This window comes from Budorcas taxicolor, chromosome 11 (assembly GCF_023091745.1).
Source record: "Budorcas taxicolor isolate Tak-1 chromosome 11, Takin1.1, whole genome shotgun sequence".
NCBI classification, from domain to species: Eukaryota; Metazoa; Chordata; class Mammalia; order Artiodactyla; family Bovidae; genus Budorcas; species Budorcas taxicolor.
Genome location: NC_068920.1, coordinates 133,510,182 through 133,522,197, shown reverse-complemented (window position 1 = coordinate 133,522,197; position 12,016 = coordinate 133,510,182). Strand labels below are relative to the sequence as shown.

General features: G+C 53.8%; 1 protein-coding gene across 5 annotated transcripts in view; it reads right to left on the bottom strand.

Moving 5' to 3' along the window:
- DNMT3A (DNA methyltransferase 3 alpha) overlaps positions 1-12,016 on the bottom strand; it is a 103,914-nt gene that overhangs the window by 19,080 nt on the left and 72,818 nt on the right. For all 5 annotated transcript variants that reach the window (XR_008200101.1, XR_008200102.1, XM_052647646.1 and 2 more), the window contains exon 7: positions 70-285. Coding sequence is in view for 3 of the 5 variants with exons in the window: in XM_052647646.1 (XP_052503606.1) it covers positions 70-285 (216 nt within the window). In the remaining 2 variants the exon portion in view is untranslated. The remainder of the gene's footprint in view (positions 1-69; positions 286-12,016) is intronic.

Sequence of the window (12,016 nt, the reverse complement as noted above, 5' to 3'; positions counted from 1 at the left end):
CGTGGGGTCAGGTAGAAAGAGCAGGACAGAAGGAGCCGGACGAGGCAGGTGAAGAAGCCAGCGGCTCACCTCGTACTCCGGTTCATCGTCAGCTGCTTTGGTGGCGTTCTTGTCCCCGGCATCGGCGCCCACGGGCTCAGGCGTGGTGGCCACTGTGGGGGACGCAGGGTCGGTGGGCTGCTGCACAGCGGGAGGACTGGCCTCCTCCACCTTCTGAGACTCGGTGGACCCCTGGTTTTCTTCAACAGCATTCATTACTGCGATCACCTTGGCTTTCTTCTCAGCCTGGGGAAACAAGGAACAGAAGTTACCTTGATCTGATACTCAAGGGGCACTTCTCCATCTCTCCATGGTCTGGAGATCATGACAGAAGGTCCGGGGCTAGAGACAGAAGTTCCCTCATCAACTCAACGGGCTTGCCGTGGAAAACAGAAAGATCTGCAGTTGAGAGGTGAACTCAATCACTTGGCTCAATTCCAGCCTTCTCTTCTGCCTCTTAGGAAATCTTCCTCCCTCAGCTAATCTTCCTCAATGGTCAGCATCATCCGTTGCCCACCCTCTGATATGCATCAATTATATTCAGAGACTATTCTGTTTAGATACCAAGGTTAGGCACAGACCTTGTGTGTGCACCTAAGATTAGGCACAGACCTTGGTTTCGTCCTTTCTTCTCTTACTCCCCAGTCTAGAAACAGATTCTCTTGTCCTTTTCTCCACAGTTTTCCTGGGTAGTCGACCCCTTCTATTCCTGGTCTTGGCTTCCACACAATTCTAGTTTTGCTGTGATGCCTAACAATGAAATCACTATTTTGTGTTCAGAGTGCTTTGTTCTTTTCCCATCTGCTCAACCACCACCACAAGACCCAGAAGAGCTTGCCTGCTCTCCTGCTCACACGCCATCCTGGAGTTCTCAGGATTATATCTAACTTACTTGGTCACCAGATTCTACGCCTTCTTTCTATGTGCACCTTTTCAGATCCATCAATATATTCATTCTTTCAACAGTCATTTAGAGAGTCCACAGTACAGCCAGGCATCCTCTCTGCCATCCCACTGACAATCCCAGGGACTTGCCCAATCTCAACAGCCTCCATCCTTTCACTGTTTCATGCTCCTCTCTCAAGCTGTGACCACAGGCCCCTTCCTTCTCGAAACCTGCTCCAGGATTCCCACAGCCTTTGCTGTTTAGTCGCTAAGTCGTATCCGACTCTTTGCGACCTCATGGACTGTAGCCCACCAGAATCCTCTCTCCGTGGGATTTCCCAGGCAAGAATGATGGTGTGGGGGTACCATTTCCTTCGCCAGGGGGATCTTCCCAACCCAGGGATCAAACCCACGTCTCCTGCATCTCCTGCACTGGCAGGAGAATTCTTTAAAACTGAGCCACCAGGGAAGCCCTCCCATCACCCTACAGAGGATGAAATGCCTGAGAGTTAGCTCTGAGGGGCATTCCACCTAACCTCACCCCAACTATCGAATCTAGGACACGTGGCCCTGAAACTTCAAGGCTCTGCCCCCATTTTCACCACACCAGATTCAGGGGGGAAAAAAAAAATCCCATCATCAAAATAACACTTTCCCTGAGAGTTTAGAGCTGTGAATACAAACCCAGCCTCAAGATTACCTGGAGTACAAGACCTCCAAGCTGGAAGTCACAGCATTTACATTCCTGTCTTAGCCTTGCTACTAATTAATAGCTGACTTTGGAGCAGTCCCTTGAGTTGCTCCACCTAAAAAAGGAGTTTGAACTGAAGGGTTGCTGTTAACCTTTTCTGACTGGTTTAAAAATATGATTTATGCATGTACCAGGAATTCTAAGGACTCTCTGAAACCTATCCATGGATCCCCAGGTTCCAGGTTAGAACAGCTCAAGGGTCTACTGTCTCTTAGATTCATTTTATTTTGTTCTATCTTCAAGTCTTTGCCTCCTAGCCACAAACCAAACCTGCTGCTTGTGGCAATTCCTAAAACCTGAGGATGGAAGTCCTAGTTCTTTCTCTAACTCAAATTCTACAGTGGGATAAAGCATCCTTTGCCCCCAAAGCACGAACAGCTGGAAGAATGAGCCCTTGGAGACCAGGGGGCGGGAGAATGCAGGGTTACTGCTCCTCCCTCCCCAGCCCCACTCTCACCTGGGGACTTTGCCCCACCCCAACCTAAATCAATTATCTACCTCTTCCTCCCCTACAGGAAGGTGTGTCTAGGTGTGCACTCAAGTCCTGGGGGGAGAGGGCTTCTTCTCTAGAACTGTCAGCTGCAGCAGCACTATCCCAGTACCAGATGTGCTCAGATATAAGTGTGCCTCGCCGTCTCTGCTCCCTTCCCTCCACCACGCGCTCCTCCGTGAACTTCAGGCACGGATGCTGATCTACACCAGGGTGCTGCCTTGGATGACCCAAAGCCCCAGTTTCTAGGGGTGATGGCCCCCTCAGCCAGAACAAGGTGTGCAGATGGCAACGGATCTACAGTCAGCAGCATTGGTTGGGGGGCACGCCGGGCACCCCCCTCCGCTTCCCCTAGTCTAGAAGGGAGTCGTGCCTGCCACCACCCTCCTGACTCCCCCTCAGCCCCTTTGTCTCTCTTCTCACCCCCTCCAAAGCAAGTTCCTGAACATTCTTCTTCCCCCACAACTTCCCCCAGCTTGTCAGAGGATGCTGCTGATGGCTGTTAAGCGCCCCCAACCCAGTAGGTGCAGGAGAACATGCATCCAGCATGGTCTGGCAAGCAGAGGAGGAGGAAGGGGCCTCCAACAGGACCCGGCCAGCAGGAGTGGGGGAAGGAAGAAGGGGGGGTGGGTGGGTTAGCAGCAGGAGGCAAGAGGAAAGGGGAAGAAGGGGCGAGAGGGTGGCTGGGTGGGGGAGGGGCTAATTAGAATAGACTTGCCTAGGGCAGTGAGGGAGGGCTGGGCTTCCACGTTTGTGCCAACCCTCCTCCCCGGGCAGACAATAGGAGAAATAAGGGTTAATTAACTCTGGGCTTGGGCTCTGGGGCTAACAGCTCCTACACACCTCCCCGCCACCTGAGTTCAGAAGGTCCCAGGCCAGAGTAGCCAAGAGAGTGGGCAGGATGAAGACACCACTGCAGCTCCACTACAGGCCACCCGGGAGGCCACTTGGCCTGGAGTTTGTTCAGCCTGGAGAGCCACTGGCAACTCCACTCTGGTGGAGGCAAGGCCTCCCCGTCCAGTCCCCCATGTCTTCCGGCAGCTGTCCCGCCTCCACCTCCCTCCGGACTCAGGCTGCTTCCCATGCCAAAGGTCAGAGGTCCAGGGACCCAGGCGGACGCCCGCTGGGGCAGCAGACCCAGGGCTGTTTCCAGTGCCTCTGCCATCCCAAGCCGGCATAAGGCCACCCCACAGCCCCGTGTTAGGGTCCCAGTGCTCCCTCCCACTCCAACACCACTTCTTTCTGGTGGCCTAACGGTGGCTCCCAGGAACACACAGGAGAGGAGACCATCCCTCTTGGGAGTCCACAAGGTTGGCACGGCCTGAGGACAGCGTGGTCCATTAGCCAGGAACACAGGTCAGCCAGGAAACGCCAACAACCCATCTGCCAGCCAGCTCAGCAAAACCGCTGCCTCCAGCTCAACTCCACGGGCCGGAGTCTGCCCCCAGCCTTCGCGGACCACTGCTCCAGGCTCAGGCCAGGGCTGCTCTTCCTGGCCCCGGAGCCACTAGGTCCCACCTGAGAGCAGGGAGGAGTGGGGCTTGGGGCTCCTGAGCAGAGAGTGGGTGGGACGGCAGTAACTCAGCATCTCCAGAACTCAGGCCAGGCAGGGGAGCCAGCTCCCGCGGGCCGGGGAGGCAGACTTGACTCTTCTCAACCCAGAGGGCTGCAGGCCCAGAGATCCTCCCACCAGCCCCTGCCGCCTCCCCGCCCCCAGTTTCCCCAGGGCTCCGTCCAGGAACCTACCCATAAGGCCAGGTGCAGCCCCTCGGTGGTCCAGCTCAGGTGTGAGCCCCGGCCCTGAAGCTCTGTAAGTAGCTGCCCGTCTGGGGGGAGGGGAAGGGGGCGATGGGGCTGGGGGGCGGAGGGGGCCAGAGAGAGGGGGAGGGGGGAGGTGGGGGGGAGGGATTGAACATTTTCTTTGTCTAGAACTCCAGGTCACGTGGGCCCCGCTGGAGTGCCTGGTTGGCTGCGAGCGGGCCGGGGGAGGGGGCCGACTCTCAGACGCTGGCAGTGGGCCAGCCCCTCTCCTCCGGTCCGAGGGGCGCGGGCCGGCGCTGGGGCCTGGGGGCGCGGCTGGGCCTCCGCCCATTCCTGGGGCCCCGCCCAAGCCAGGCCGGAGGCGGCGCCCGCCCCATCCCACCGCTCGGCCTTCCCTGTCCCTGCCCCCGCCCCAACTCGGCCCGAACCCGGCGCGGAGCCGGGGGCGAGGCGGGGAGCCCGCGGGCTGCGCGGGGAGGGAAGGACGGGGGTCGGGAGGGAAGGCGCTGCGCTCCAGCTGCGGAGGTAAGCTGCGAGCGCCCCGAGAACCGGGAGCGCAGACGAAAGGAAAGAGGAGCTTTCGGACCGTCTGGGACAGCCAGGAGAAAGTTGTTAAAAGTGAGTCTCTCCGCAGCGCAACCAAAAAGAAAAAAGGAAAAGCTTACAAGTGAGCGGAGAGGCCCAGGAAGCTGAAGGAAAATTCAAAGCACACAGCGGGACAGAAAGCGCCCGCACAAAACCGGGAGCGCTCCAGAACGAGAACTTGGGTGGGGGGTGGGGGGCGGCGAGAAGGGTGGGGGAGGTCTCCTCTTCACACTGCCCGTGGATAGAGTGGTGCCTTAGCGTGGCGTGAGGAGTTCAGGCTTAGAAAATAACTTCCTAGCCAAGTTCTTGGGTCCCCTGGGTCATTCTAGGTCTGCTTTCTATGTCTCATTTTTCCTGTTTGCAAGGTGCAGGGTTGGGGGTGGGGTGGGGAGGAGTGCAAAAATATAACACCTCCATTCGCAGCACTAACATCTGCAGCTCAAGACTCCATTCTTCCTCTGGAGCCTCCAGGTGGAGCCTCCAGTTGCACCTTCAACCATTTCATGCTCCCTCCTCCTGAGCAGAGGCCCCTCCCCACTAAGAAAATATATACATATATATATATACACACACACACACTCACTCTCTGTCCCTCCACACCCTGCCCACCCTCCCACCCCCGCAACAACCCAGAAGCAGACACTGCCTTCAAGGAGCTAACAAATTCAACTAGACTTGGAGTAATTGGAAAAGGTCATTGAAAAGCATCTCTAGAGAACTATACCACCAATACCAAGTCCAATGGGCCAGGATGGCTTGGAAGCCAACCAAAAACAAGTAGTATGAGTGATAAATAAGGTTAATGAGATTAATGTGGAGCAGAGACTGAACCTGGAGGATGAATCAGATCTGGATTGAGGCTGGCCAGGTAGGAAATAAGAGATGTTAGGCTGGAAAGGGAGGAAAACCCTTGCCCACCTCCACCTCCCATCCCCTCAATACAACTAAAGCGAAAGTGCAGAGAAGAGATGTCAGTGGATATATCCTATTGCAGTGAAGAGTAACGGCAGGTTTTCTGACATAAGGTGAATGGGTATTTTGGAAAAAGATCAGTGTGGTTTCAGTTTGCAAGATGAATTAAAAGGCAGAGCAGGGGAACCAAGAGTAAATGTCCCAGTGGGAAATGGCTGTGTGGCCGGCTGCACTGCTCGATAGATCAGGACTGGAGTTCTGGTTCTGTCCCTGTGACCTTGAACAAGCCACTTAACTCCAAGAAGTTTTTTTTCACTTGCAAAACAGGAGTGATGACATCTGCCCTCCCAGGCCCAGGATACCAGCATCTCAAGGAGATAATGCCCCCAGGTGCCTGCCTTTCAGCCACAGACAGTGGGAACAAACCAGCTGGAACAGGTGCTGGTATAATGAGGTCAAAAGATGTGCTGTGAGGAGAACCCACCATCCTTGCCAGGGCTCAGCACCCTCCTGGGGGCCACCAGAGAACAAGAAGGCTCTGAAAAGGGAAGAGGACCCCACATCAGAGAGCCTTCTCCACAGAACACCCAAGCCGTACAAACCCCCTCCCAGCCCTGACTGAGACCCAGAACCTCTACAGCAAAGAGGAGCCCTTCCACATAACAAAGGCCCTAGTCTGCTCTTAGCCATCTTTCAGCCCAATCAAGGTACCTGCTTGGTACAGTTTCCATGCTTTTATACCTCTTGCCTGCTCTCACCCTTTGAGGAATGTAATAGGACTTGCTTGGCTTCTCTCACTCATGCCTCCCCGGCATCCAGGCCCTGTTAACAGGCCACTTTAGACCTCACCCCAGGCATCCTCTCAAAATGAAGTTTCTGATCTGGCTTGGCCAGCTCCTTAAAAACACTATCTCACCTATGACATCTCTCTTTCTATTGTTATGTGGGTAAACATTTAGACTCTACATTCCAGGGTCTTGGTCTTCAATAAGTAATGACACCTGTGTATGCAGCCAGGACTCAAAAGTGTCAGAACGGATCAGGACCATCAGTTTTGCTTTCCCTTGGCCCACTCAAAAAGTGCCTTCTCCCTCCAGCTGCCAAACTTACTTATTCTCATTCTCTAAAATTAAGCTCGAATTGGGGGGGAGGGGCAAGATAAAAGAAGGGAATTAAGAGGTACACACTATTGTTTAACATAAACTATAAGGATATGCAGCACAAGGAATATAGTTAATATTTTATAATAACTGTCTGTGTGTATGTCACTCAGTCATGTGCAACTCTGTGACCCCATGGACTATAACCTGCCAGGTTCCTCTGTCCATGGAATTCTCCAGGCAAGAATACTGGAGTGGGTAGTAGCCATTCCCTTCATCCAGGGGAATCTTCCCAACCCCGTGATTAAATCAGGTCTCCTGCACTGCAGGTGGATTCTTTACTGTCTGAGCCACCAGGGAAGCCCAAGAATACTAGAGTGGGTAACCTATCCCTTCTCCAGGAGATCTTCCCCATCCAGGAATCGAACCGGGGTCTCCTGCATTGCAGGGGGATTCTTTACCAGCTCAGCTACCAGAGAACCCCATAATAACTATAAATGGAGTATAATCTTTACAAATTGTGAATCGCTATGTTGTACGCCTGAAACATAATACTGTAAATCAACTATACCTCAATAAAAAATTGGGCTTAGTAAAATTAAGCCCAAATCTTACCTCTTCCACATAGCTCCCAACTTAAGCAAAAAGGAAGCTCAACTCAAAGGTGTCCTCTTATTACTTAAAGCACCACCCCTCTCCTATAGCTACACCAAGGGGAAAGGTTCCCCTTTTCTACACAGTGAGTCACTCAGACTGAGATCTGTGTCTACCTTGTACTTGGTGGGCACAGAGACCTCAAAGCAGAAGCGATCCCAGGATCTAGGCTAAGAAGTGACTTTAGCCAAAGGTCAGGAAAAAACCAGGGCAGCCTTCTAGGATCCTCAGGTCATATATGTTCTCGACCTTCCAAAGTAACCCGCCCAGGGTAGTTATTGGGATAGGTCTTTTGATCAAGATAAAGATAGTCAACCTAAAATAGCAGAGCCACGTAAAATGAGCCAGGTTCTTGGACGTGTTCTAAAAGTATGTTGAAAGGAGGAACCCCTGGATGAAAAGAAGATCTGGTGGATGTCAAGAGCCTAAAAGAAGCATTGGAGAGGGAGTATCCAGCATGGTCCAAAAGAGAGGGCAACCTGAAAGAGAGGGCGTATTTCCTGTTTGGCAGGCAGATTGCAGTGCTCCAACAGGCCTGATGAAAATACCTCTTAAGGACACCTGACTCAGCACTGATCCTGTGTTCATCAAGCAAACTTCTAACTTTGATTACATTTTCCAGTGACTCTGATACCGGTAAGTTGCCAGATAAAATGGGGACAAGCACTTGGATGGATCTGTGTTGGAAGGACAAGTCCTATTATAAATCTGTAAACTGAGCATCCGGGTGTGAGCCTCACCCCTATCTCTGGGAGCATGAGTGTAGGGAGCGCTGTGAAGCTGACTTTCCAGCTTGTGGAGCGGAGATGAGATGCTAAGTCGTGATCCTCCCCCCAGGAGCAGCAGCTCCCACGGGTGCAAGTGGGAATGCCTGACTGATTTTAACTCGAAGTTCAGCGTTCTGAAGCATGCTTTGTCATAAAATCCGGTGCTGGTGGGAGGTGGGGAGGTTATGTGGCGTCCATTGAACAGGACGTTTTAGCACCTAAGTCCCTGAACTCAAAATTGGAGGAGCCAGGATCCCTGGGAAGCCATCTACAAAGCCACATATTGGTAGACACTGTGCATTTCTTGACACACAAACATTCCCACTGCCCCCATGACAAATGAGAACTTATCTAGACAAGAACCACAAGGTCAAGATGGATGTCTCTTCCAATCCTGCCCTTCCACCTATAGCTCAGAAGCCTCCATGATACACAGCAGACCTCTGACCACCTGCTGATTACATCCTGCGCTCCTTGCATGGCACTTAAGGCCCCCACCATCTGCAGCCCTTACCTCACACAACCTACACTCAGCCCACCCACTTGCTGTTTCCCAAATATGCCCTTTCCCTGCCTCCATGCCTTTGCTCATGCCGTTCCTTGCTCCTCCCCTTCACCTTCCACCAGTCAAAAGCCTACCTATCTTTCTCAGCCCAATTCACCAGTTACCTCCACCATGAAGGTTTCTCTAGACCTGACTTGGCCAGTGAGAGAGCCACTGGCTGCACAAAACCATTTAAATTCATTGAAATTAGATAAAAATGAAAATTCAGTTCCTCGTTGCACTAGCCACATCCCAAGTGTCCAAGAGCCCATGTGGCTGAGGGGGACTACTGTAGCGGAGGGCACAGATTTTAGAACATTTCTGTCATTGCGGAACATTCTCCTGGACAGTGCTGCTCTGGCCCCTCACCCTTAAAGTTACCTTGTCCCGCCTCCTCTCCCATACTCCCAGAGCACCTTGTAATCCTCTCCTAGCACCTGCCGATCTTTGCTTGGACTAAGGTGTACTCCTCTTTCCTCTTCACAAGATTAAAAATCCCTAGAGGGCAGGGCCCGGCTCTCACTCGGGTTCTCGTGGAAGCAGTGTGGACCAGAGCCTCTTGCACACTGTAGAAGATTAAAGCAGTGTTTGCTAAACTGAATCCAACACTGTCTCCAGAGCCTCATCTGGAGTCTACTGACCAAGTTCCCAAATGGGGGCAAATACTTTCCACAGCAAAGTTCCGATAGGTGCTTAAGAGGTTTGGGTCCACGGCTGCCAAAAGAGGCCGGGAATCTTTGTTTTCCTGCTCCCCTGCAATCCACATGGAGGTTGCAAGCAAATGACCAGGACTGGGCTGCTGGCAGGGAAGCTAAAAATAGCCACAGAGCCAACAGCAAGGAGTTAGCAGGACTTGTTGCTAGGGAGACCAGTCACAGAGAGAGCAACCAAGCGGGGAGAAAGCGTCAGACCTGCACCCAGAGAGCAGAGGCCACAGTCGGGTTGGGCGGGGGGGACTCAAAGTTGACAGGGGTCCAAGGCTCCCACCTAGAGATGGTTCTGCCTTCTGGCAGCTCCTGACTAATACACTAAGTGGGGCAAATGTTCCCCCTGTCCCTCAGTAACCCATCTCCATGGAAACCACCATTGCTGGGGTGAAGTACCAGCCCCTGGAAGGGAGGCCTCTGCCTGGAGCTGGTTGTTATGGCAACCTCCCCCCCACCCCCCAATCCTCTCTCTCCTGGCTTCTCCTGTGGGGAAAAGGTGGGGGCCTGGTCTTGGCTTAGCCAGTGTGACTAGGAAACACCAGCTTCCTGACAAGAGTGACCTACGATGGGCTCTTCGGAAGCTCCAGGGACCCCAGAAAGGCCAGTCAGTCCTCAGCACAAGGCAGAGCTTCCTTTCCTTCCTGTGGGGGCCTCAGAGGTCACCTTGACAGGAGAATCTCAAACTCATTTGTATCAGGATCACCCAAGGAGGTTTTTAAACATACAGATTCCTAGGCCCACCTATGGCGATGAGCTGGCTTGGGGTAGAGCCCAGGAATCTATTAAAACCCCCTCCCCCTAAGTGATTCTGCTTCCAACCAGGTATGGAGATCACCGAGGGCCCTGGCTGTTACAAATGAGGAAACAGGCCTGCAGGGTACTGAGCCCACCCAAAGGGTCAAAACTGAGGAGGGGGAGGTAGAAGAAGGGGAGTCACCCCCTCTCCTGGGCCTGTCTCTCTTGCTCCCCCTTCAAACCAGAACATGCTGATGTCTGATATTGGACTGTGACTTAAAACTGAGCCTCTCCACAAACTGTCCCATCTGGCAGAAAGTGGAGGGGAGTGGAGCTGGACAGCCTGGTCCCCAGAGTGCTTCAGAGTGGTGGCGGCCCAGGCAGACGACCTGGACTGAAAGAGGAAATCCATCCTCCTTCGTAAGGAAACCAAAAGGGTCACCATGGAAACTGCAGTGTACTGGCCTGGTTGGGCTTGGTGCCATCCCCAAACCTGGGCCCAAGAGAGGCTCATCTTTAGGCAAAGGCCATGAGGCAGGGGCAGCCCACCCCCTCAAAACCCCTCACCCCTGCTGATCTAGTCTACTCTCAGAACTGTAAGGAGGCTGCGCTTTATCCAGGAGCCAACCTCTGAGCCTGCCTGATTCACACCAAAACCCTAGCATCCAGCAGCAGCACCACACCAGCAGGGGCAGGGTGGGTTGGGGCGGGGGGCGGGGTGGGGGAGCACATGGGGGAGGGGGATTGGGAGTTGGGGGAGGGAGGGGGCGGAGCCAGTGCAGGAGCTGACCTCCCTCCTGTTACTCCTCACAGCCTAATTGTGTGCCCAGGACCCACCGCACGTGAAGCCACAGCCCTCATTCAAGACAGCATGCAATTAGATGGTAAATTATGTGGTAGAGATGCTTTCTCCATGTGCTGAAGGAAATCTGAGGCGGCCGGGACCAGTCAAGGCAGGAAGACAGGGAAGATGAGAGACGGTGAGCCAGGACAGGGCCCAGCCTCCCAGGTTGCTCAGACGGCAGATCTTTGGGGGCATCTGCAATTGCGTTAGCTTCCCAGAGAGATGCACAAGCACAGCTGTGTGCACACCTGTTAGGGAGGCGAGCCGCCCAGGGCCTCCTGCCTGTTCTACATTCCACTGATGACAAACATCTGATCCAGAGTAAAATGCAGGGTCTGGGAGCCACCTCCTCGCTGACCCCTCACGTCTCCATCTCTTCTGCCTCTCTCCCTGGTTCTCCCATCCCTTCCTTCCTGGCTCCCCCGTCCCTTCCCAGTCATTACATGCTTGGAAGTCTCAACTCGCCAGACCTGCCAGCAGCTCCCGAAGCCTCAGCTGCAGCCTCCTTTCTGCCCTCGCCCATCTGACCCCTCTTTCCCGACGGCTCCAGGTCTGCTCCTTAAGAGGAAGGCTTCTCCACAAACCCGACTCTCCCGCCCCATCACTTCCAGCCCCTAACCGGGAGCTGCAGGGTGAGCACGGCCCTGCCTGTGAGCAGGCTGTGGGCAGGGAGCAAGGGTGGAGGCGGTGGTGCTGCAGGTCCCCAGGTCTCACCTGCCCCTTGCCAGGAAAAAGAACAGAAGGGGCAGGATGGGAGCAGAGGATCACAGCTGATGACAAAGCTTTCGGTAAGTGCCTAGCTTCTTTGGATCTTAGTTTCTTAATCAGTCCGATGGGACCACAGATATCTGCTGAGTATTACAGGTAAGGTCAAAGGAAGTCAGGAGGGCATATCATGTAAGAGGTTTGGAAAGAACCTTTCGACAAGTTAGCTTGACCACATACAGTCACTTTGCTTTAGAAACTAGACTCTGGGGAGACTTGTTAATTTTATACCTGGGGGGTGTGGGTCCAAAGAAACCAAGTAAACCTGAACTGCCAGGGTTGCTTTCTCTTCCCCTCCCCCACCCCAGGCTCCAGGGGTCAAAGGGAGGGACCTCAGGGACCACCATTCAGATTCAGGCATGCAGACCCTCTCAAGTTTCAGGGTCCAAAGGGAAGACCCAGGAGGAACCCAGCGGACAAGCCTTGGGGTAAACCCGTTGCTGAAAACACTAGGAACGCCTACCATCTCCATCCCAA